Source organism: Ctenopharyngodon idella, chromosome 9 (genome assembly GCF_019924925.1).
Source record: "Ctenopharyngodon idella isolate HZGC_01 chromosome 9, HZGC01, whole genome shotgun sequence".
NCBI classification, from domain to species: domain Eukaryota; kingdom Metazoa; phylum Chordata; class Actinopteri; order Cypriniformes; family Xenocyprididae; genus Ctenopharyngodon; species Ctenopharyngodon idella.
In genome coordinates, this window is record NC_067228.1 from 10,416,652 (window position 1) to 10,440,005 (window position 23,354).

The 23,354-nt window shown below is 36.4% G+C and overlaps 1 protein-coding gene across 2 annotated transcripts; it reads right to left on the minus strand.

Annotated features, from left to right (window-relative positions):
* Positions 1 to 511: 511 nt before the first annotated feature.
* Positions 512 to 23,295, minus strand: gdap2 (ganglioside induced differentiation associated protein 2). 2 transcript variants are annotated; one of them, XM_051907025.1, is made up of 14 exons: positions 23,054 to 23,291; positions 21,339 to 21,562; positions 20,021 to 20,160; positions 19,692 to 19,845; positions 19,001 to 19,089; positions 18,816 to 18,892; positions 18,361 to 18,520; positions 11,975 to 12,125; positions 11,285 to 11,361; positions 10,033 to 10,109; positions 9,152 to 9,291; positions 7,570 to 7,624; positions 6,588 to 6,731; positions 512 to 1,655 (listed from the first exon to the last, which is right to left on the minus strand). In XM_051907025.1, exons 2-14 carry the CDS (start codon positions 21,533 to 21,535, stop codon positions 1,614 to 1,616), a joined length of 1,503 nt encoding a protein of 500 aa, XP_051762985.1. In that variant the 5' UTR covers positions 21,536 to 21,562; positions 23,054 to 23,291; the 3' UTR covers positions 512 to 1,613. The 2 variants fall into 2 exon arrangements, 1 of the variants encoding a protein (XP_051762985.1); XR_007931804.1 differs by lacking the exon at positions 7,570 to 7,624 and having other exon boundaries at positions 23,054 to 23,295.
* Between the last annotated feature and the right edge of the window lie 59 nt (positions 23,296 to 23,354).

Consider the following 23,354-nt stretch of genomic DNA (forward strand, 5'->3'; position numbering starts at 1 on the left):
ACTCTGTGGAAAAAATATCAATGGCTGCAATACTAATGATTATTTTTCCTCCACACAAAGTGTCTCTATATTAAAATCTGTTTCATGTGAACAGAAAGGTTTCTGACAAAACCACCACTTCCTCTCAACTCACGAAAATACTTTTGCACTCCATGTAAGTCTTGATTGCAAAGAGATCTGTTTGCCTTGAAACAAGTTACACATACTGTAATATTACAAAAAGAGCTTTAACAATATAATTTGTGAAAGAAGAAGAAAAAAAACGTTACCAAGTCTGATAGACCCCTGTGTTTGGTGTGTGGTTTCATAAAAAGGACAGCTATGATTTTTTGATTAACCTTAATACATTTTTTTTTTGTTCTGCACAACTGACGAGTACTGGCAGATTATGCAATATTTTTAAAAAATAGCCCAACTTGACACGGAAATTATGAAACATAAGGGCGTTTTTAGTTTGAAAATACGCTGATCATACAGAAAAGAGTTCAATAAAGACACCCAAACACATTAATGATAACAACAAATTTCGATATTCTATTTATTCAAAGAGTACTCTCTTCATAATCATAATTCATACGTCATACTTCATTTAAAACGGTACAAAATTGAGCACATTAATCACTGAACCGCTACAGTGAAGGCTGACTAAAACAAACCAGAATTAATAGTAAGAGGCAGCATCTGCAGTATCTACAATAACCTATTTACAGTGCTTCACTTTGAGAAGAGCTCTCAGCCTGTGAGATTCCTTTGGCCATGCATGTAAATCACCAAATAAAATACAAACCGACACACTAGCATTTTTAGTGTACCTCAGGGGAACCCACCAGAACACTGATGTACCATTGACAGGAATAGAAGAAAAGTACTATTAATAGGGTAACTGAAATCTCAACAGGCCAACCTGAATTTAGAGCTTCACAAAGCAATCTTTCTGACATCACATCCACATCCACTCACACTCACACACACACACACACACAGACAATTTGCTTGCTGTCAAAGCTCAAGAATCTGTAGTGATGTTTGTTTAATACCTCAGATAAAGCTGTAAAAGTGCTTGAGACTCGAGATAAAAGCAAAATGCTGCTGTTCCTTCTGGTGACTGTGCAGACATGGAAATAAATGAAACTACAAAACTGTTTAGATGGCAAAATATAAGGCTTTTTAAATATGATTGGATAGACAAGGACATGAGAAATTAAAACCAGAATGGTTTCGGCAATTTCCAGCCATTATTCACGTAGACACTGGTACATGTGTTTCACATTGGTACAAAATATTGGTTTAGTATGTTGTGCATGTTTGTCAAAATCAGTCTCTTCATCCACGCCACACACACACATACCTTGTCCAAGAACAGCTTCGGTCAGGCCAGAGGTTCCTTCAATGATATTTGGGTCTGTGGCAGTTCAGCAGGTTTCACAGCAGGTTGTGTTTATACAGCATTATTGATCAACAGTCTCTCACTGTCACGGAGAAAATGTAGCCGGTCAGGAACGGCAGAGACGCACTTTTGACTGCTTCCATCTTGAATTCACGTCAGAGTCAGGGTCATTGGGTTGAGTGTTGGCCCAGTGAAAACTCCTCAGTGCTGAATTTATCTGCTACCATCACAGGCCTGAGGGCTGAGCCATGTAATAGGGGCTGTTAACCTGGAAGAGCAGAGATGATATTCCTGAGCACAGTTGAATAAAGATAAACAGTAGTAAAGGTTACATTTGGTCACGGACTGGGAGAGAGCTAAAAACGCTCCAAAAAGCCTGAAGGCAAATTGGCAAGAGAGCCCTTATTACCACAGCATAAGCCCAAGACACACCTACATCCTAGAGAGCCTGTCGGCACAAATATGAAGATAGATTTAAATATAGCTACACTGTACATAACCCGAGAGGTTTACCATAGAAATACACATATTCAATAGGTAAATATTTATGCAAGTATTTGATAAGGGATGTGGTTTCTAGGATATACTGGAGAATTAGAATGTATGTAAGGATTCCAATAGCCAAATGAACACTTAGGGGAAAGTGATGTGCTGGGAATTAATGAGCATCTGTTGCTACTGTATGACTCACAGCACAGCAGATGATTCACTATCTGAAGCTGTGAGGTCAATCTAGCAAGAAAGTGCTTTAGGCCTTCAGGTCAAAAGAATGCAAAAAGAGATTCCGCAAAGAGCACAGGAAATTCATTTAAAAAAATAAAAAGAAAAAAAAAATTGTGTGATTTATGATGATACGTTTTAGGTAGTCTAATATGATTTTATTCAATTCACACAAGAAAAATCTTGCCTTATTTTAATTTGACAAAAAATAAGAACCCCCCAAAAAACGTTTCGCAACGAAGACATGTTTAAGACATGTTTCGCAACGCAAGTGCTGCATTGCACATTTTCAGTAAGTTATTTCAGCTCTACAACAAAGTAGGCTGGGATCATGTCTGTCTGTTCCCACTCCTGCTTTCTTCAGGAATCATGTGGAGGCCTACCAAAAATATTTTAGCCTCTGAGCCAATCAGCACATTAACTATTAGCACAAACTATTGTTAACACTTTGCAATTGTACTAATACAATAATATTCAAAAATACAAAAAAAGGAGTACACATCCAAAACCCAAATTGGGCTCAGGTGCAGGGTAACAAAATAAAAATGAATGAGCAAAGAAAAAAAGATGTCCACACATTGAAATTGCAGCTCCAAAGAGTATATTTACCAAAAAGTGCAACATTTTGATTTTACCAGTCAGATCTTCATCAGGCACATGAAAATGAAGACCTGACTGGTAAAATCCTAAAAACATTGAGCCTTTTAAACTCGTTGGAGCTGCAATTTCAGTGTGCAGACATCTATTTTCCTTTTCATCTATATTTTTAATCTATAATCTAACAATTAAAAATATTTCTAAAGCATTTATTAAATCTTAGTTCATGTTAACTAATGTAGATCACAAATGGAACCTTACTGTAAAGTGTTTCCAAACTATTTTATTGCTGTTGTCTGATTATAATCAATATACAATCATGTTATCCATAAAAAAACTGTAATACAATTATTTACAAGTATTTTTTGTAATTACAAGATTTTTGCAATTTGATTATGTAATCCAGATTACATAGTCCGTTACTACCCAACACAGTATAGAGGTGAGATTTCAAAATAAAAACCCTTTAGGGGCCTTTCAATGCTTTATGGAAAGTTGACTGGGTTATTTGAGGTGACTGTGGCTGGACTTTCCATGGCACTGCATCTATTCAAATGGACAGAGAGAGAAAGCCGAGTGAAATTGGCATTAAAGCTTACTCATTTTGCCATTTCCCCTCCTGCCCATTAACTTCCTGGGTAATCAAAGAATGACAGGAAACACTTGAGTATGGTAGTCCAGGAGTGAATTCAAGGCTAAGGCATGGAGACCAAAAACACACGCTATACTTGCATAAAATAAGGGAGAAAATGGGTTTATCCATTCAAGTGACCAACACATTAATTGATAAAATGGTCATGAATATTCCCTAAAGAAAATAACCTCTAGAAAGTCTCCAAAGTCACAGTTTCAAGAAATAATAAAAACACAAGAGTTAAAATGAATCTACAAGTAAAACTGAATTTCAGAGAAAAGCTTCAATGCCTTTGGTTTCAACCGAAACATGTGGAAAATTATCTAAGGGATCCTGGGGTAGACGATACAGATGATTTCTGTGGAATCATCTGAAGACGACCATCTGATCTAAAGTTTAAAGTAACTTCAACATTTACCCATTTACGCAAGGATGAAAACAAAAATCAGACATACTTATTAAAGCTTGCATTTTTTACCCGAAAAGTCATCGAGTTTGTGTTAACATACTAAAGCACAAGTACAGAATGTCTTCCATGCAAATCAAATACACACACAGCCTGCAGGGGGAAAAAAAATTGTTTCTAATCAAGTCTGTGCGTCTGCACTCTTGCTCAGCGAACACATAAATAAAGGGCGACATGCACCTGGCACGAGAAAGACCATCCATTTAACGCATTAGTGGCATGATCGATTCTTCACAGCTGCCTCACCTTTGTGTCTTCCTTCCTGCTTTCATTTACTTTTAATCCATTGCCCTTTAAACCCAGGAACAAAAGGACAAAAACAACATCTAAAAAATCCTATTTGACCATACAGTAATACATAATTTAGTTTTTCAGATGGCATTTCTACTCTTAGGGTCACAGCTTTAAATGAGATATGTGCGTGGTAAAATAAAATAAAAAATATAAAATAGAATGGTTATAAAAACCAGTAGGGAGTAGGTAAAATGGCAAAACTAAGAGCTAAGGAATCAGCTAAATGAGTCCAGTCCAGATGGATCTAATCAATGCATGGATAAAGTCTGCCATTAACTGTGACAAATCTTTTTATTACATTAGTGTGAGCAATTTGCTTGGATTCAACAGTGAGGTAACAAAGGCAACGCAAAATTTCAAACTGACTACAATGTTCTCTATGTTGAGGGAAAAACATGCTAAGTGACACGCTATAATAGTAATGAGATTCTGCAATGCCAGACGACTACAGCCACAATTTGTCTTCTCATATTCCAGAGTAACTAGCTGATTTTTTTGTTTCCATGTTTCCTTGAATATTTCACCCGATCCCACATAAGAAGTTGAAGTAATCTTAAGAAATTAAATGTGATGTGTTCCTTTGAGTCGAAGCGAGCGGCAGCTCAGAGTTTCTTATGGCTGAGGCCTCTTTCAGTCTGAAGGGAAAGACTTTCCTCCACCCATACTTGTGACTTATTTTAGCATCTCCTTTCCACAAGCCAAACACAATCCATTTCAAAACAAAAAAAGGACCTCATTAAGGCCTAAAAAAAGTAAATATTTTTATATAGCAGCTTCACTAAAAATAAAACTGTGCTTAAGGCTGCATTTAAAGAGCAGGTCATACAGGCAAACTTGTTTAAAGAATTTGCATAAAATTGCATCTCAAATGGGTCACAAGTTGTATATTTCAATTACCTTAAACACTGAGAAAATCTTTTACATGTTTAAGCAGAGTAATTTTCCTAAATGTGTGTTTAAAAACATTACAGACACAACTTTTTTGACCACATGTGTTTTCTCAAACTGAAACAACACTGAGACTATCTTCAGCCCTCTGAAAACCAGAACACCTAACATGATCCCTGGATGATTGTTGATGTGAAATTGTGGTGAGAATATGTGTTGCAGTAAAGATCCGGTTCTCTGCAAGGTGTCGGAGACTTGAATGATAAAACGGGTCATTTTATGAAAAGTTAGACTCGCTTAAAGGAATAGTTGCACAAGACAAAGCCTGGCATGAGATAATTCAAGCACAGTGGAAGTGATGAAAAATATGAAAACGTTGTTCATTCAACTTTATTTGACAATGTACAACGTTTCACTTTTAACAGGCTTATTTCGATCGCTAAAAATGCACATCAGTACATCGGTACGTGTTTTTCCAGTTCCGACGATTTGAAAAAGATTTTAACTAGAGGTGCACAATTCTGTATAAACTGAGAATCACAATTTTTCTCTTTAAAATAAAAATCACGATTCTCCCACAATTCTGAACAGACAACTAAACAAAATGGCAAAATGATAATTGCTGCAGTCTATTTAAAAAAAAAAAAAATTATTTGATTTTTTTTATATATATATATTTTTTTTTTTTTAAATCGGTTTGAATGAATGATTCAATGACGAATACATTTTTAACAGTCATTTTTTGCCACCTACTGGTGTAACAATGTCATTGATACAATCTTTATTTGAAGCATCAAGTTGTTTTCAAAAAGTGATTTACTCTATTTTGATCGCTACTGTAATCGTAGACATCAGTGCTTATGTTTGAACTACTTATTTATCCCAGTACTTCTGTGATAATTTGAATGTTTGTAACAGAAATAACAACACACGTTTAATCTTTTAACGATTAAACGTGCAGATCTAGTGCCGGGTGATCATTTGTAAGAGATTCAAGAGCCATAGTTTTCAATCTGTTATTATTAGACTTGATTGATTGACCCTTATTAAAAAACAAAACACACATTAAATACCGTGTATATACACAACTGTTACCCTAGTATGGGAGACTTAAGGGTTAATCACTCTTGCCCAAAGAGCTGACCTTAGCACTACGGATGGAAGGAGCGTGCCACTGTTGCTTTCACAAGCTACAAACATGCAGATGGGTCTCAAACATAATTAAATTTCAGTCTGTTCCTCACACAAAGCTATTATATAGCTTCAAAAGACTTGGAACAAAAATACAGACCACTTTTATGGTGCTTCATATTCATTGTAATTTCATGGAAGAGAGTAACAATTCAAATGTCCCTTCGGTGTTTCATAGAAGAAAGTAATGCAAGATTTGAATAACGTAACAGTGAATAAATGTTGACAGAATTTAATACAGATTAAATAAAGAAAAAAAAAAAAAAAAAAAAAAAAAAAAAGTAAAAGGTCAGGTTATTTACACAACTCTTTTTCCAAGTGTAATTGTCCATCCTCAATGGAAAATTGTAGTGTGGTAAAGGATTTGAGGATAAGACTGAGGTGTGTGTGTGAAAGGACTGAATACTCACCCGTGTGTCATACTCCAGGACAAAAGGAGGGATGTCGATCTGCTCAGGCAGGATGCAGGTGAAGAGCTGCTGCAGGTTCTCTATGTGATGGACTTTCTCTTTAAGGCCTGATACACTAAATGTTGTGAAGAACCATGTAGAGACCTGATGGGAATCACAAACAAAAGCCTTAGATGGACAGAGATGGAACTTTCCATGAAAAGGGTACAAAATAATTTAAATTCTTTGATTTCGGTATTCTTTGATTCACTGATGAATAGAACAGCATTTATTTGAAATGCAAATCTTTTGTATCATTATAAATATAATTTATAATCATTTATTCATCTTACTATATAAAATTTTCCTCAAATGTAACTGACAAATGACAGACAATACACCAGTTTACAATGGACAACTACAAAATTGGTGAAGATGTGCAAAAAATGTTTCATTACTAAGTGCAAACTCTGCAGCTCCTAAAGCTGTTTCTGTAGTCATTTTCAGCATTTACTCCAATGACTCATCCATAATGCCTGAACACGTTTCACACCTGGGATTGTTACAAGGCTCGAGCATTCTCTGACTGAAATGGATGCATTTTAAAACGAACAATTATCTGACACTTAATTGCTGAGGTTCCTCTACATTTGGAGTGCACAAAGCATAATTGTTGAATAATTTCGCAAATGAAAGCAAAGTCTGGCAGTGGCAACGTGCTCTCATAAGCACTTCAATTACCTGAATAGGTTCTGTGGAACACTACGGAACACTTAGTGCAGACACATCATGAATCTCAATGTGGTCTCAGAGACGCTTTTCAACATATTCAGTTACACAGGCGCATACACAGTCTTTCTTACTTAGTCAATGCGAAACATGTGGAGCTGACCGCCGCAAATCAGACCAGTACAAGCTCGGAAAGAAAAGCTCAAAACGAGATCAACATCTAGTGCTGCCTTTAATAGACTTGCATCCAAGTTGATGAATTGATTACATTTACCTTGGAGCGGAACGTCGGGTGAACGAAGTAGAAAGCCCTCAGGTTTTTCTTAAACCTGAAAACACAAAGGGAAACCTGGCTTTAGAAACATTATCAACACATCCAACCAATTACTTATTACACAAATAGTGAATTCCTCTGGCGCACTGAGCTTTGAAAGGATTATTGCCTTAACAAAAACAATGAACCCATTAGAAAGAGAGCTAAAGTGCATTTTTTAGGAACGAGCAAAAGTTGGTGAATCGAGTTCAGCGGAGCAGCTACGTCCAAGCCGCATGCTGTCGTCCAAAACATACAGATGAATAGAGATATGGACAGCCAGAAGCGGAGGGGTGTTCGAATAGAGCGAGGGATGTGTCTGTCAACCTTTACCCTTTCCCACGATGGACACAGCCCATCCCGTCCAAAACCCTTAAGCAGGGGTCAAAGGGAGTGATAGCATCACCGTCTAGCTCAGCTATAAACATGGCTGTGATTGCTCACAGAACCATTACAGAACCCCATCACTCTTGCTCAGGATTAAGTCTGTAAAACACTTCCTTAAAGACCAATATCTTGTGAGGATAAATACAATGATGATCTGCTCTGCTCTGCTGATACCTCATAATAAATGACACGAGTCAAACTGGCCTGGCTCTCAGAGTTATGAGTCACGCTGAGCTCCACGATGTACGGAAAGTGTGAGGGACTGGAGCTGGAGAGCATTTCTGCTTTTTATTTCAAGACTGTGGTTTCCTCTGCCTGCATGCTGAGAGTGTCCCCCCGTATAAATGACGAATGCCTGACCTACCAATCACCTCCCACGGTTTTGACTTTCAACAAAGACTAGACTCCTCTGCTAAGCCAGGAAAACAGTAATCATGAGGTCTGTTTGACTAAAAGAACAATTGCCATACCATGGTGCTACATCCATGCAAGTGTTTGTAGGCCTCTGGTGGTGGTAGTCTGCTGATTTTCTCAATTCGATGGGGGAGAGGAGAACATCAAGACCTTAGATTTACAAGGTGTCAAAGTCATTGTAATCGCTCTCAGCGTTCTAATCTTGATAACCAGAATCCCCCTCAAAATTTCCCAAAGTGCTCTGAGCAAAAGTAATATTATTTCTCTTTCCTTAAAGGAACAAATCACCATTTGAGCAGCAATTTAGAGTAATACTTCAGAGAAGCAGCAGGTAAAACAGGAAACATGACTCAGCAGTGTGTAGATTTACTTCAAACTTCTTTCCAAGCTTGTAATAACCTAGAAAAGGGTTGAGCTTCGGTGTATAAATCTTCATGACATTCATCGAACAGGAAGCCCAAGACATTCCCTTATGATTATCACAACATATGTGGTGTTTTTGGGTTTGGGTTTGAGGAGACAGTACTGTTTGGCACATGAAGCTCATAAAAACAAAGTCACCAAGCCAGCATTTATATGAAACTGTGATTAGCTTTTCCATGGGAGTCTGTGAGTTATGGTTTGAAAGAATACCTCAGCCAAAAACTGGGTCAAGTCATCTCGAAAACATTGTAAGGTCGTAGAGAGCAGGAAATGTGGGTGGTTTGTAGTATCTCTGTAATGGAACAGAAATAACTCTTACTTGGCATCCACAATGTCATAGAGCTTCTTCAGAAAGTCCGTGTCCAGGTGGTTGTGTTCACTGGTGAGTGTGTGGAAATACACCATCACATACTCCTTCACTGTGATATGGTCCATCACATGGATGAAATACAGCAAAGCCTAACACACAAACACACGTTAACTTAGCCATGTAAATGGGGACAGTGCATAGACTTCCTTTTTTTTTTTTATAGTTATAAATACTAGGCTATAACCTAACCCTAATCTTAACCGTAACAGAAAACTTTATGCAATTTTTTTTTAATTCATCTATTTTTAACACCGTTTTTACAAATGAGGACATCATCAGAAGAAGGTTGTCAGATTCACTCAAAAATGAAAATGAAGTCATCATTTACTTTACATTTCATTTCAATTTTTCTTTTTGCGTTCCACAGAAGGGAAAAAAAAAAAACAGGTCTGATATGAGTGTGAGTCAATGACAGGATTTTAAATGTTGAGTGAACTAAATCCTTTAAATAAACATTTTAAACAGTGCAGTCTAATTTTTCACATTTACAGTGTAGTATATGTTGAACAAGTCAATCTTTAAAAAAAAAAAAAAGAGAAAAAAAATCTTAAATTATAAATCAAAGTTTTCTGTCTAAAGGCAGATCTCAAGTAGAAATCTTAAATCTAAATGGTTTACATCTAAATAAATACCTTGACACCAACATTCTTTTAAAACACTTTAAGTTAAGCTTTCATCTGGTTAGGCAGCATTTGTTGCTAAACCTGGCAAAATGTGTAACATTTGGTGCACTTTAAGATATCCTTAATACAGGGCAACTGGTCAACCTGATTTTTTTTCTGCCATACACAGAACATGACAAATGGAAGTATGAGAATTTTCTCTTTTACCTTCTCCATATCAATAAGTGTAACTGGAATATTCCTGCCGACAACAACCATGACCGTCCTACCACACATATCAACACCTGAAAATGAGAAAAAAGCATCATGATATAACTATATTACGGAAGGATGTTTCCTCACACCCATTGTAAAAGATGCTTAAGTCCCTAACCCTAAATGAGCCTCAAACGCTGGGCAGATGGTCAGAAGAGAGAGACAGCACCCTAGATTGTTTTCTCTGCTGACAGAATTCTCATATGAAGCATTTCTGAAGAAATGCATCAGCCATTTCAGCCTCACCCTGTTTAATGAACTCATCCTGCAGAACTGTAAGAGTTATGTATATATATACACTGAAATCAATATTTTGAACTTTATTATGAGAAACATCTGGATGTGCATAGCCAGATGTTTTATTATAGTCCATCCTCACGTGGCACAGTAAACATGCATGTTGAGGTGTACAGCTAGAGAAAGTCTGCCCCCCTTTGGGCAAGTAAGTCAGTGTGATTGAGATATTCAGTTATAAATGTAGTATTGCTCTGCAGTTTTCTAAAAAGACGATTAAAAAAAAGAAATTAAAGATTTAATTTAGCAAGACAAACATAATGTGTACAGTCTGTGGTAAATGAAGTTTTGAACGCAGAAAGTCAGCTGACACTATCTGAGCCATGCATCAAAAAAGATGATGATAAATATTTATTAACACAGAAACCGTTACTTTGGTGGTTATTTTTTATTCTGAAATTGTGAAACGAGAGAAATGGATTACAGAACCCCTGATGTTGTGCTCAATGAGGCGGAACAAAGGTTTCCTGCCCAGAGTGCAAACAGACAGATGGAGAGAACAAAGTCCACATGTGCATAAAGATATACAGAGAGACCGCAACACAAAGAGAACAAGTGAACATGTGACCAAACATTCACCATATCATACTACTACAGTTACACTGACATACATGAAGTAGGCCTGTAAAATGATTAAATATTTTCATCAAATCAATTAATATGCCAATTAATTAAATGTTTAATTTTAATACTGTGACAAGTCGAAATAGTTTAACTCAAAAATGCACCTTAAAAAAAACCTTGTGTGAATTACAAAATTTAAAAAAATAAATAAATAAAAATATTTTTTATCAATGATATTTTTTTTTAAATCGACTGTACTAAAGTTATTGGGTGAAACTAACAGCTTTACAATTAAAACACACATTATAAAAATGCATAAAAGACACTCCAAGAGAGAAAGACTGACCAGTCTGATATAGCGCCTTTAACGCTGCTATGTCTGAGAGGTCCTCTGCACGAGCTTTGCAAAGCCAGCGGTTATAGCTGTAAAAAACAGACAACAAAAACTAAGACATTCTAGGTCATTTGCAGTGATGTACAAATAACAAACATATGAGTACATAGTTCTATAGTATAAATATGTCTGTAATGTAACATAAATGCTTCCTTAGTTTGCATATAGCTAAACATGGCTGACAGTTTTTAGAATGCTAGTTTCTGTAAAGCTTCCAGTGTCTCAAACATTTGACATAATAACGTTAGGTAGTACAGCAAAACTGTGGTGACTCATTAAAAAAAGTCATTAAATATGATGACAGGAAGGGTTTTAAAAGCTTCTTACTAGGGGTGGGTAGTATGACCAATCAAAACCACATTTTGAGTAATTTTATATCAGGGTTATCGTGATTTTTTCCATTAAAAAAAAAAATTTATCTAAAATGTTTAAAACGTTATACCACCCAGCCCTACTTCTTAATGTTTAACGGAAGAATCATATTAATTGACAAGGATTGTACAGTACGGTCAATAACTACGGTATTTGGTCAATAACTATGGTATATATATATAAGCTAATATGGTAAATATTTGTAAGGGGTTTCAGTAAGAAATGTAGTTGTAAAAAGCAACGGTATAATGCGACAACAAGACATCTTACTTTCTTTGGTGCTGTTTCTGCTGGGCTGCTTCTGAAATTTGGCCCTGAAGGATGAGTTTACGCTGCTTATCCACATCCCCTTCCATACGAGCAAACGCATGACTTCCCACCAGCCCCAGGTCGGATTCTAGTGAATCATCCCCGGAGTCATCTGCAGAAATTAGATTAATATCAGTATTATGAACTTATCAGCAAGTATTCGTGTACAACACAAAGTTCTGGATATTACAAGAAAAGCAAAACCAATGCACCATAAAAGTGTGCTGAAGCACAAATGCTTTTGCAGTGATAAACAGTAAAAAAAAAAAATAATAATAATAATTATATATATCTCACACACTTGGAATAAACATTACCAGGTTCAATGAGCATTACAATGTGGTACATTCAACCAGACATGGCCTCCCACCCTCAATTAGAGCTGGGAAAGCCAGTGGCGTGTGTGATGTACAGCCAGGCAAAATGTAAAAATAATCCTCGTCTGTTATTCTTGTTTACATGTGTATGCCAAATCTCTATTACGGGCCAACCTTAGCCATATCTGAACAGACATGAAAAGAAAGTCCAGTCCAACAACAAACTAAATTTTTCTCATTTCCTCAGCTCAACCACATGGTCACAGGTCAGTCTGCAAAATATTTAGCCAGAAATTAAAAAAAAAAAAAAAAAATCTGGTAGAGATAATAACGGGTAAATAAGAGGATCACAGCCAAACAGTCAGCTGCTAGCAAACCTACAGTGACACATGATCAGGACTCAATTAGACACAGATGTCTCCTGAAGATTATCTTTGGCCAGAATCATTACAGCATGTTGAAGCAAAGAATGAGATTCTGTTTTTGTAATGCAACATATGGTCCTTTTATGATCTGCCTCACTGAACAGAAAGCACCAATGCTTGCTCTTTCAAGTAAGGCCTTTGGCTTTTAAGCTAAAGTTTATTTAATTTTTCAGGAGCACCTCACCACAATGTGACATTAAACTTTGTGAGAAACAATGACCTAAATCATAAAAGAAAAAACTGTAAATATTGAAATACAAATATATCAATAAATACCATGGTAAATGAATAAAGCAATGAATATCATGGCAATACCATCTGAAACATCACTGCGCCATGGTATACAGCACATCTTTTTGTGAGGGTAATAAGAACATGAATAACAGAATGCGTAAAGACAGGAAAAATTAAATGGGGATTAAGGGAACTGGGCAGAAAAAGAAAAACGGGAGAAAGCAGATTAGGCAAGTGTGTGGTTTGAGGCATGCTTTGAGACCTCTACATTGCTTCATAGACTAATCCATAAGAGCTGGGCTGCATTAGTGAAGGCCAAGTCACCTGCTGTCTTTAATATTACTCCAAAAATGACAAGCAGACCTGCATCACAATGATAAAAGGGCATGTATGAGGACAAGGTTTTGAAGAGATCAGCCAGATCAGTAACAGGGTGCGGCAGACCTGGGTTACAAACATTAAAAATGTGTCCTTTAATGTCTTTCAGAAAGACTGTATAGGAACAAACACTTCTTATCCTCATAAAAAAACCCTCAGCAGGGTTTTGGTCCAACCCAAGATAGCAATAATACGTAACGGGACATTTAGACAATAAATCATAATAAAACAGAAGTGACAAAGTTTAGTAGCATACTAAACTTTCTGTACTGCACATCATCTGCTTTAGAAAGGGCCCAGCACTGAACTTTGTGGGATTCCATTCCCAAGTATGTAAAGTAAGGAGCTTACTTAATCTTTGGGTCAGGGTCCTGATCACCATCTGGGATTTATTTTGCTATAATGACTAACTGACTAAGCATTACACCCCTTTTTTATAGCTAATTATTAGGGCTGGGTATTGACAATTTTCACGATTCGATTCGATTTCTATTCACATGCTTGCGATTCGATTCGATATCGATTATTTTGGATGAAGTATATCAGTTACAGTACATGGCAAATTTTCTAAAGGGAAAGAAATCTCTCAACTAATGCTGTACTACACATTGGATTCAGTTGGTACTACTATAATAATGAAGGTTAAAATTAACTTATTTATATACAAACACTTAAATTACACTCAATTATGTTTTTTTTTTAAATAAATAAAGTTTAGAATTACATAATCATATTTCTACTCCAATTCGTGTTTTTTTGTTTTGTTTTTGTTTTAATTTAAATCGTGGCTGTCTGATTTATTCAAACATGCATTAAATATTGAAGAACATTATAATTAATATGTAACGGTGCAAAGCTATATTTATCAGAATGTTGCTTTCTAGAGTTCACTTTTTTAGCTGACTGATGAGTTTATGGTCACTGAATATGTTTTTCTGAGGTAAATGTGACGTTACGTGACATTGTGTCTTTCCGAGGTTGAAACACTGATTGAGCTATTACACGAGACATGATACAGATTTCGGTAAGTTGTACTGTATATTTTAACATACCTTCAGATGTTTAGTCATGTTTATTTCACGCTGTAACTGGTATTAAAGCGGAGGAGAGGATGTTCGCTCCGTGCTGCCGCTTCTCTTTAACTGAGGCGTTAAAGCGATCTGTCACGTCACATTAAACAGCGCCAAAACGGTATTTATTTTTTGAATCTCATAATAAGATGGACGTCATTTGAAATCTGAGACTTTGTTTCATATCAAAAGTAACAAAGCACAAAGATTGTTGCGATTTATTGGATGGGAGGCGCGCTACATATTATGTTCATTCATCAACTGAAAACAGACTAGACTAATCGATTCTTAAGATTTAAGAATCGATATCGGTTCGTAAAAATGAGAATCGATTAAAATCGAGAAATCGATATTGTTTACCCAGCCCTACTAATTATAGGGCTACTTACCTAAAATATATATTTTTAAAAATGTTATGTGCGAAGGAAGAGAGAATGTGGAGTGATGTAAGAAACATTAAACTAACACGGCTTTGTAAGTTGACTGTATGGGAAAAGTCATTATACAAATATTTGAAGAAGATAAATCATACAGATCAGAATCAGATACAGAATCGGGTTTTGTAAATAAAGTGTAAACAGTAACACTGAGGACCTTTAAAAATATTGTTCTGTTTCAGCCAGCCTGAAACAGTGGCTCAACCAATGGTGCGTGTTTAATGTTGGACTTAATGTCTAGCTGAGCAATAGCAGTTTGAAACACTCATCATTTTTCATAAATTCCTTTTGGTGATACTAGTGGCACAGAAGGTACACACTTCACCTTTAACTTCATATTAAAGGATTAGTTCTCTTTCAAATAAACATTTCCTGTTAATTTACTCACCCCCATGTCATCCAAGATGTCCATGTCCTTCTTTCTTCAGTCGAAAAGAAATTATGGTTTTTGATGAAAACATTCCAGGATTATTCTCCTTATAGTGGACTTCAATTGGCCCCAAACGGTTGAAGGTCAAAATTACAGTTTCAGTGCAGCTTCAAAGGGCTTTAAACAATACCAGACGAGGAATAAGGGTCTTATCTAGTGAAACGATCTGTCATTTTCTAAAAAAAAAAAAAAAAAAAAAAAAAGCTTTATAAAACACAAAAGATCACCTCGCAAGGGCTTCCGCCAAACTGCCTTCCGTATTCTTCAAAAAGCCTACGCTGTATGTCCTACACCTTCCCTATTCAACTTACGGAAAAAACGGAACTGGCACCACGTTCGTTCCGTAAGTTGAATAGGGAAGGTGTAGGACATACGTGTTTTCATCAAAAACCTGAATTTCTTTTCGACTGAAGAAAGAAGGACATGGACATCTTGGATGACATGGGGGTGAGTAAATTATCAGGAAATTTTTATTTGAAAGTGAACTTTTAACAAGGAAGCCTGGAAGCTGTTGTGCCACTTCAGTATATGGAGAAGTAAATTTGGTTAAGCGATCATTTTTGTTCAGATGAGATCTTGTTGTCATTCAGGCTCAAGCTCAAGCAAACATCCAGAAGTGAGACTGATAAAGCAGAATATTAAATGACTTTAACTTGGAAAAAGCTTATTTAATAGTTCAGTTGGTAACAGACCTTGGGCTGCCTTTCCATGTCCTGGTTTAAAGCATTCAAAGACAGGCAGGAAAGTGCAGTGTTTATTTACATGGGACCTGGCTTATGTGGCCTGTTTGAGTTGGATCAACAGCTCTAGTGAGACTTGATCACCTTAACACAGCTGGCTCACAGTCCACATGATCTAGGCTTGAAATAATGGCAAGCCAACAAATATACAAGTTTAATCTCCCACTAACAAATAAATATGCACATGTGCTTGGAGTGCTATGGCAAGCAAGTAAGCCAAACATACACTCATTCTCATATAGGCATGTTAACATTGGTGCCTTTACACACACACACACACACACACACACACACACTTGACTGTAGCTGTGCCTGTCTGAAAGCTGAAGATTCCGCTATAGTCAGAGCACCTGTTGTGGGACAAGGCTGATCCAGCTGATCTGAACTCATGAAACACCCACAACAGAACGAGATGAATAGCCAGGGAGGACAAAATGGCTCATTTAACAGCTCTAGATCTGCTGCATGCTGCTCATAATCATTAATCTATTACATTATTGGGAGACAATTGTTATTCATGCTGTTAATCAAATACATTACCGCAGTAATGCATAAATACAGCGTAAATACTTTTATCCAGCAAGGATACATTAAACTAGAAGTGACAGTAAAGACATTTATAATATTACAAAATATTTCTCAGGGTTTCTACAGGTTTCATCAAATCTAATGTAATGCTTTTTAATGCCAATTTTTAATGCCATATATACATTTGACCTCTATCAACTTTTAACTAATATATATATTATTCGTTAAAAGTCAATAGATGACATCATATGGCAATTATAATATTAATTATGTCATTAAGTTGCATTCGCATTCTGCCAAGTGTCAGCCATTTAGATTCGTTTGCTTCTCTGCTGCTACTCTTTGTGCTCACATAATGTATTTTAATGCAGTCAAAATCCCAATAAAACTATTTAATCTATTTATTTTTCTTTTTGTTGTCAGACAATGTGAAATAGTGACTGAAACATGGCCCATTAAGACTACATGCAGGGCTCGACATTAAGCCTCATCATGTGCTTGTCTTACGGAGAAATCTGAAAAAAAAATGGGATTTTTGTGTGGTGTAAATATAAATGTATTCTGAAGCAATATTCTTTCATTCAGAATATTGCAGCTTTGACATATGATTTTACCTTTATAAAGGGCATTCCCCCCTTTATAAATATTTGAAAATACAAGAAATGTTGGGGTGAAAATGATAGTAAACCGCCAGTAGGTGGCGGCAAGTGACCGTCTTAATAAGTGAGTCATTCATTCAAATGATTCGTTCAAACGGCTGATTCATTCAAGAATGAGGCAGCTGTTTATGAATGGGTCACTGAATCATTGACTCAACCGATTCGTTCAAAACGCTGAATCACTCAAAAACACGGTAAAGAAAACACGGTTGAGTGTTGCTGCAAGATGCGCTATGGTTCTGCTGTGATGTTTATTTGGAACTATTTTCGCTGCTGAAACAGAACAAAAACAGTCAATATTCCTTCTAAAATGTAAGTGACTTAATATTAACTACTTGTTTATTAACTGTTGTATGAAATCAGTGTCACGTTTACAATCGTAATGGTATTCAGGAAGACAGCACTCTTGGTCGTGTGATGTTGCTTAACTGTATCATGTGTTATAAATATAAAAACTCCACATTTTCAGTTTTTACCGCAGTATTTAACCGAGTTTCTTGTGTATTTGTTTCTATTTCTCCTGTTACCGTCAGTTCATTATACATTATATAACCTATTATTATCCACTATCGACCGCCACTTGCACTAAATATAATAAATGAACAGAGCAGGCGCAGATAGAAGTGCGCCTGCGGCAGGAAAGCAAGATCTCGTGCTTGTGCGGCAGTACTGGAGAGTCTACTTGGGCCGCTGTCCAAAACAGCGTTACAGCAATTTTGCAACGGCCGGAGGCAACCAAACTGGTTCCGCGTGTGTATCACACCAATGTTCATATTTTGCGAATGGCAGCAAATCAAAGTTATTAATTATGAAGGCTATATTCAAAATAAACCGGTAGTGTTATTTTTCTTGAACTTGTTTTTCCGGTCTCCAGCATTTGCGTGCATATGAATGGAAGTCAATGCAATGAAAAGTTTAGTGACCACCCCTTACTGGCTGCTGAAAATTCAGCTTTGGCATCAGAGGAATAAATTACATTTTAAAATATATTAAAACAGAAAAAATATTCAAAATATTCACATAAAAAAAAAAACCCAACAACAACATACCCTCATGAAACGTTTGAACGGTACTGTATCTGCCTGAAAGATATGAAAAGATGTTATATTGAACAATTATTTGAGCTCACCCTCTAGATTTCCTGGCTTTTCAGCAATGCGGATCTGTCTCTCTGGGACCACGGGCTCCCCCTCAGAATTGCCAATGTCGGCAGGGAGGAGAGGCAGACTGATTCTCTCCTCTTTTTTTGAACGTGGGTAATACAACGGCATTAACTTCCTGTACACTGGCTGGAAAACAGAATCAATTACAAACACATCCAGGGTCAATCAATCATACATACACAATAAACATACAGGCACTTGATTAAAAAAATAAAAATTGTAAGTTTTTATATTCATTTTGCAACTGTTAAAGAGGAACACATGACTCTCTACTGCATAACGCTGTAGTTCACAGTCAGCTAACAGCAGTTTCACCCACAAAACACAACTAAAGTTGCCTTGAAATAAAACGAGAATTTCATAATAAAATGAGAGAGTGCAGTTGAGAGTTAAAGGATGGGGAAAATGAAACGACACACACCTCCTCAACATCCGAAACAGCAAACACCACCGTCTCAATGTTTTCACCATGGTTCTCCAGAAATCTACGAACAGTCCCTAGAAACATAAATGTGGGGAAAACACATTCTGAGATACCTCCAAATTTCTTTAGAAAGGACTGGCCTCACATGTGTACTTGATATAATAATAAAAAAAGTAAATTACTTAATGCTATATGTGTGGCGTCCTCCAGTGGATACGCCCTTTTGACTGTGCTGACCACACAAAAACCCACAGAAACCATGGCATGTTCCCTGCGACAGAAACACAATGAACATACACAAAAATATTCTATTCACTTCAATTATACATCGTTTACATCTGTTATTTGGTAAAAAAAAAAAAAAAGGGCATTCCACATAGCAGCAGACAGCAGTATCTTTGATGACATGTAATGTGCATGATCAAGCATTACTGTCATCAACACCTCATCAACACTTGGGAATGACACACACACAGTCATTCCCAAACAATAGATGAATGCCGTTTATCTTTAGCCAAGGCCCAAGGGTGAGCTCAAAATTCCAAAAGCTTATGTATTCAGAGTCGGAATCTAAATCTTAGATAATTTCCTTTCCTACCACAAGCACATAATGTTTATTCTTTACATCATCGCTATTAAGAATCACCAGGTATTGAACAAAAAATTTATTTTAATAAACACCTTATTGCCATGGAACTGTCACACCAATCAACTTGAGTTCATCCTAAAATGACTGTATTTGAACTGTCTGATATGATCTTAGAGAGTGAGTGACTGAAATACAGAAAAACTAAGCATGTTTACTTAGTATAATCATGTCTGTGTGAGCAGAGTGACATTTGACTCAAAAATTGTTGCAATGATCCAGCTTACTTGGCAAGCTGCATGACGTTTCTGTAGCAGCTGTATAGAGAACTCTCTGCAGCTGTCCGGTACTTGGCTTTATATTTGGGTCCAACTGTATGAACGATAAAGCGTGCAGCCAAGTTGAAACCCTCTGTCATTTTTGCCTCACCGGTTCGACATCCTGGAAAAATATTAGCACAGCCAAGTCATTTACACTCCAACAAAATAATGAGATAATATCTGTAATCAAAATAGTATAACAAAAACAAACAGCATTTAAAAAATATTAAAAGTTTAAGATCTAAGTTGAATACATCTAACAGTTCTTCATTTGCTAACCAGGTAGTGCCCCCTACCTTTCAGTTTGAGTAGTTCATCCCGTAGTTCAGGTCCGGCATATCTGTGGATACTGTCTGATACGGGGTTCTTGTCTGTTAGGGTCTCATTGCTTGTATTGACGATTGCAGTGCAGTTTAAAAGTGCCACATCTCCATTACTGTAAAATGAGGGAATGATATAACCCAACATATCACATACAGAACATCCAGAAAATCACATAAGGTATGGAAAAGCTATGAGTACAAATATAGCATATAAATAACAGTGTTATTATTGTAAACTATATATATATATATATATATATATATATATATAAACTTTAATTAGAAATTAAAGAAATTAGAAACTAGGAATGTTGCCTTGGCAACTAAGTGAATTAAGTTAAAGTTTAAGTACTAAAGTTACTAAAACAAAAAAATAATAAAATAATAAAATTACTAAAACTTTAAAATGAAAATGAAAACTGAAAATATAAAAGTAAAAGCACAAAATAATACATACTAAAACGCTATATAAATAATTCTAAAACAACACTGATAAATAAGTTTTTTTTTTAACATAACACTATTACCTGTTAATATAATTGTGCCATTTTCCATTTTTAAAAGAAAAATGATCAAAAACAACAAAAAAAAATCATGTTTTGCAGTTGCATGGAAATCCGATAAATAATAATAATAAGTTTTATTTATATAGCGCCTTTTAAGGACCCAAGGATGCTTTACATCAAGTTGATAGATAACATGAACAAAAATATATACAAGTATACAGTCAAAAATGAAAGGATAAAGTCACTATGAACAAATCCTGCTAGCACAAAACAATGTGCACTGCTGAATTCTTTTCCTGCCTGAACTTCCAGATGGACTGGTTTTCTGAATTGACTTTATAGAGAAGTTCCATGAAATGAATTTCCCCTTTCTTAAAAAAGAGAAACTATGAATTTGATACTGCCATAACACAGCTATATCAGTCAGAAAGCACAGCAAGAAGGACTTCTCAGATGGTTGCATGTGACTGAACTATAAGGGGGATTTGGGTGCACGAGGGAATGACTAAAAGCAGTAAAGATCTGGTGCAAATAACTGATGCAAAGAGCACAGTGGGTGCAGACTGCAGAGGAATAAAAAGGTTTAGGCCTAAATTATTAAACTAAGACATCAAAAGAAAAGAGTTAAGCCAGTTTGATGCTTAGGCTTTTAGGGCTAAGACTGAAATTATAGCCAAAAAACTATTAAGCAATTTGTTCTTAAATAACTGCAGATGTTTTTGGAGAATCTAGGAAAAGCAGAAGGTTTGGGGAATATCAATAGCATTATAATAAATAACACTCACAATAGTACAATCTTGCTGTTGATGTCTTGTCTGAAGGGGAAAGGGGACGTTAAGGAGTTGACATGATTTGTCAGCTTGTCTTTCTCCTTCCTTAAGTGGTTTTCTCCATCCACCTCATCGTGGACTCCCTGAAGCTGGTCCCACGTGTGGAGGCTTTGGACCTCCAAAAACTGGGAACGAGCTCCCAAGGGATCCATGCTGTTGCTTCACTGAAAAATGTTGAACTGAAAGACACAGAGAAGCGTTTACACAAAGAGACTGTAGTGTGACCTTGGCCACATTAGCAATCATACACACACTGTGGTCTGCATCAGTTTAAACATGTAAGTGGATAGTTACTTAAATTTTTTAGGCACAGAAATGCTGTGAAATCACTTGTGATCTAAAATTTACTTTAGGTTAGTTAAATGTTATGCATCCTAATTTTTAAAATTTGTAGCATTTTGATTAAGTTTGACTATTTTAATAAAACTCCTTTAAACAATTTTAAAGGATTAGTTCACTTTCAAATATAATTTTTCTGATAATTTACTCACCCTCATGTCATCCAAGATGTCCATGTCTTTCTTTCTTCAGTCGAAAAGAAATTAAGGTTTTTGATGAAAACATTCCAGGATTATTCTCCTTATAGTGGACTTCAATGGCCTCCAAACGGTTGAAGGTCAAAATTACAGTTTCAGTGCAGCTTCAAAGGGCTTTAAACGATACCAGACGAGCTTACGCTGTATGTCCTACGCCTTCCCTATTCTACTTACGGAAAAAATGGAACTGGCTCTGCGTTCGTTCCGTAAGTTGAATAGGGAAGGCGTAGGACATACAGCGTAAGCTTTTTGAGGAACACGTAAGTGCGGTTTTGGCGGAACCACTTGGAAGGCGAACATTTGTTTATATAAAGCATATACATTTACATTTTTTTTCGAAAATGACCGATCGTTTCGCTAGATAAGACCCTTATTCTTCGTCTGTTATCGTTTATAGCCCTTTGAAGCTGCACTGAAACTATAATTTTGACCTTCAACCATTTGGAGGCCACTGAAGTCCACTATAAGGAGAATAATCCTGGAATGTTTTCATCAAAAACCTTCATTTCTTTTCGACTGAAGAAAGAAGGACATGGACATCTTGGATGACATGAGGGTGAGTAAATTATCAGGAAATTTTTATTTGAAAGTGAACTAATCCTTTAAGTCATCTTGGAAGTTTGCTGAGGCCCCCTAGTGGACCCTGACCTCCTGGTTGAGAACCACTACTGTTTGAATAGTGTGGTGCTTTCTTCAAAATGGAAAAAAATGTGTTTCCAATCTTCCAAAGTGTGACAATAATTTAAAAAGTATTCAGCAATTATTTCTGTGCCTGGTGCAGCAGCTGCAGTGTGAGAAGTGTACTATTTTTGAACGTAATTGACTTTGAAGCACAACAGAGAAGCTTTATCAGTGCCCAGACAGACAGGACTTCAGGAACAGATAAGATATTCAGCAGAAATGAGCTGCATGTGTAAAGGTCGACTCCCCAAATTAGATTTAATCGACAACAACAAAGCTAGGAGTTAGGAGATAGTCTCATCTCGATTGCAAAAAGCACATACAAACCATGCCGCACAATACTGCTTTAAGGATAGAAAGGAGAACAACACCTTATACTAATTCTAACCACATCGACTTGATGAAAATGCAACAAATTACAAGCACCATCAATCGCAATGACCAGCAACCTACCAGATGTCCACTGATGTAGCTATTCAGTCCTGCCAACTGCAAAAACAAAACCACGTTAGCTCAAATTAATCCGTTAAAGATAGTGCTAGAGATCACTGTCATCCTCCTGTGCTTCCGCTTTTAAATAGACCATTGTTAAAATGTGATTTTAGCTGCTTGTGGTCAACACATTGTGTTTGCAACATTCAGCGAGTTTCCTGATCAGCTGATTCACGAGGACAAAAATCATCACTTCCGGGATTGCAGCAGGGACGGTAGCTATGTTGTCGATACGTGTAGAAAACGCACAGACCTAGCCAAT

Excerpts from the sequence above, each read along its gene's own strand:
- gdap2 (XM_051907025.1), bottom strand. The coding sequence starts at position 21,535 with ATGGATCCCTTGGGAGCTCGTTCCCAGTTTTTGGAGGTCCAAAGCCTC. Across the intron at positions 18,521-18,815 it reads CTGTTTCGGATGTTGAGGAG|CCAGTGTACAGGAAGTTAAT; the intron begins GTGTGTGTCGTT and ends TCTGTTTTCCAG. Across the intron at positions 11,362-11,974 it reads CAGAAACAGCACCAAAGAAA|CTATAACCGCTGGCTTTGCA; the intron begins GTAAGATGTCTT and ends TGTTTTTTACAG.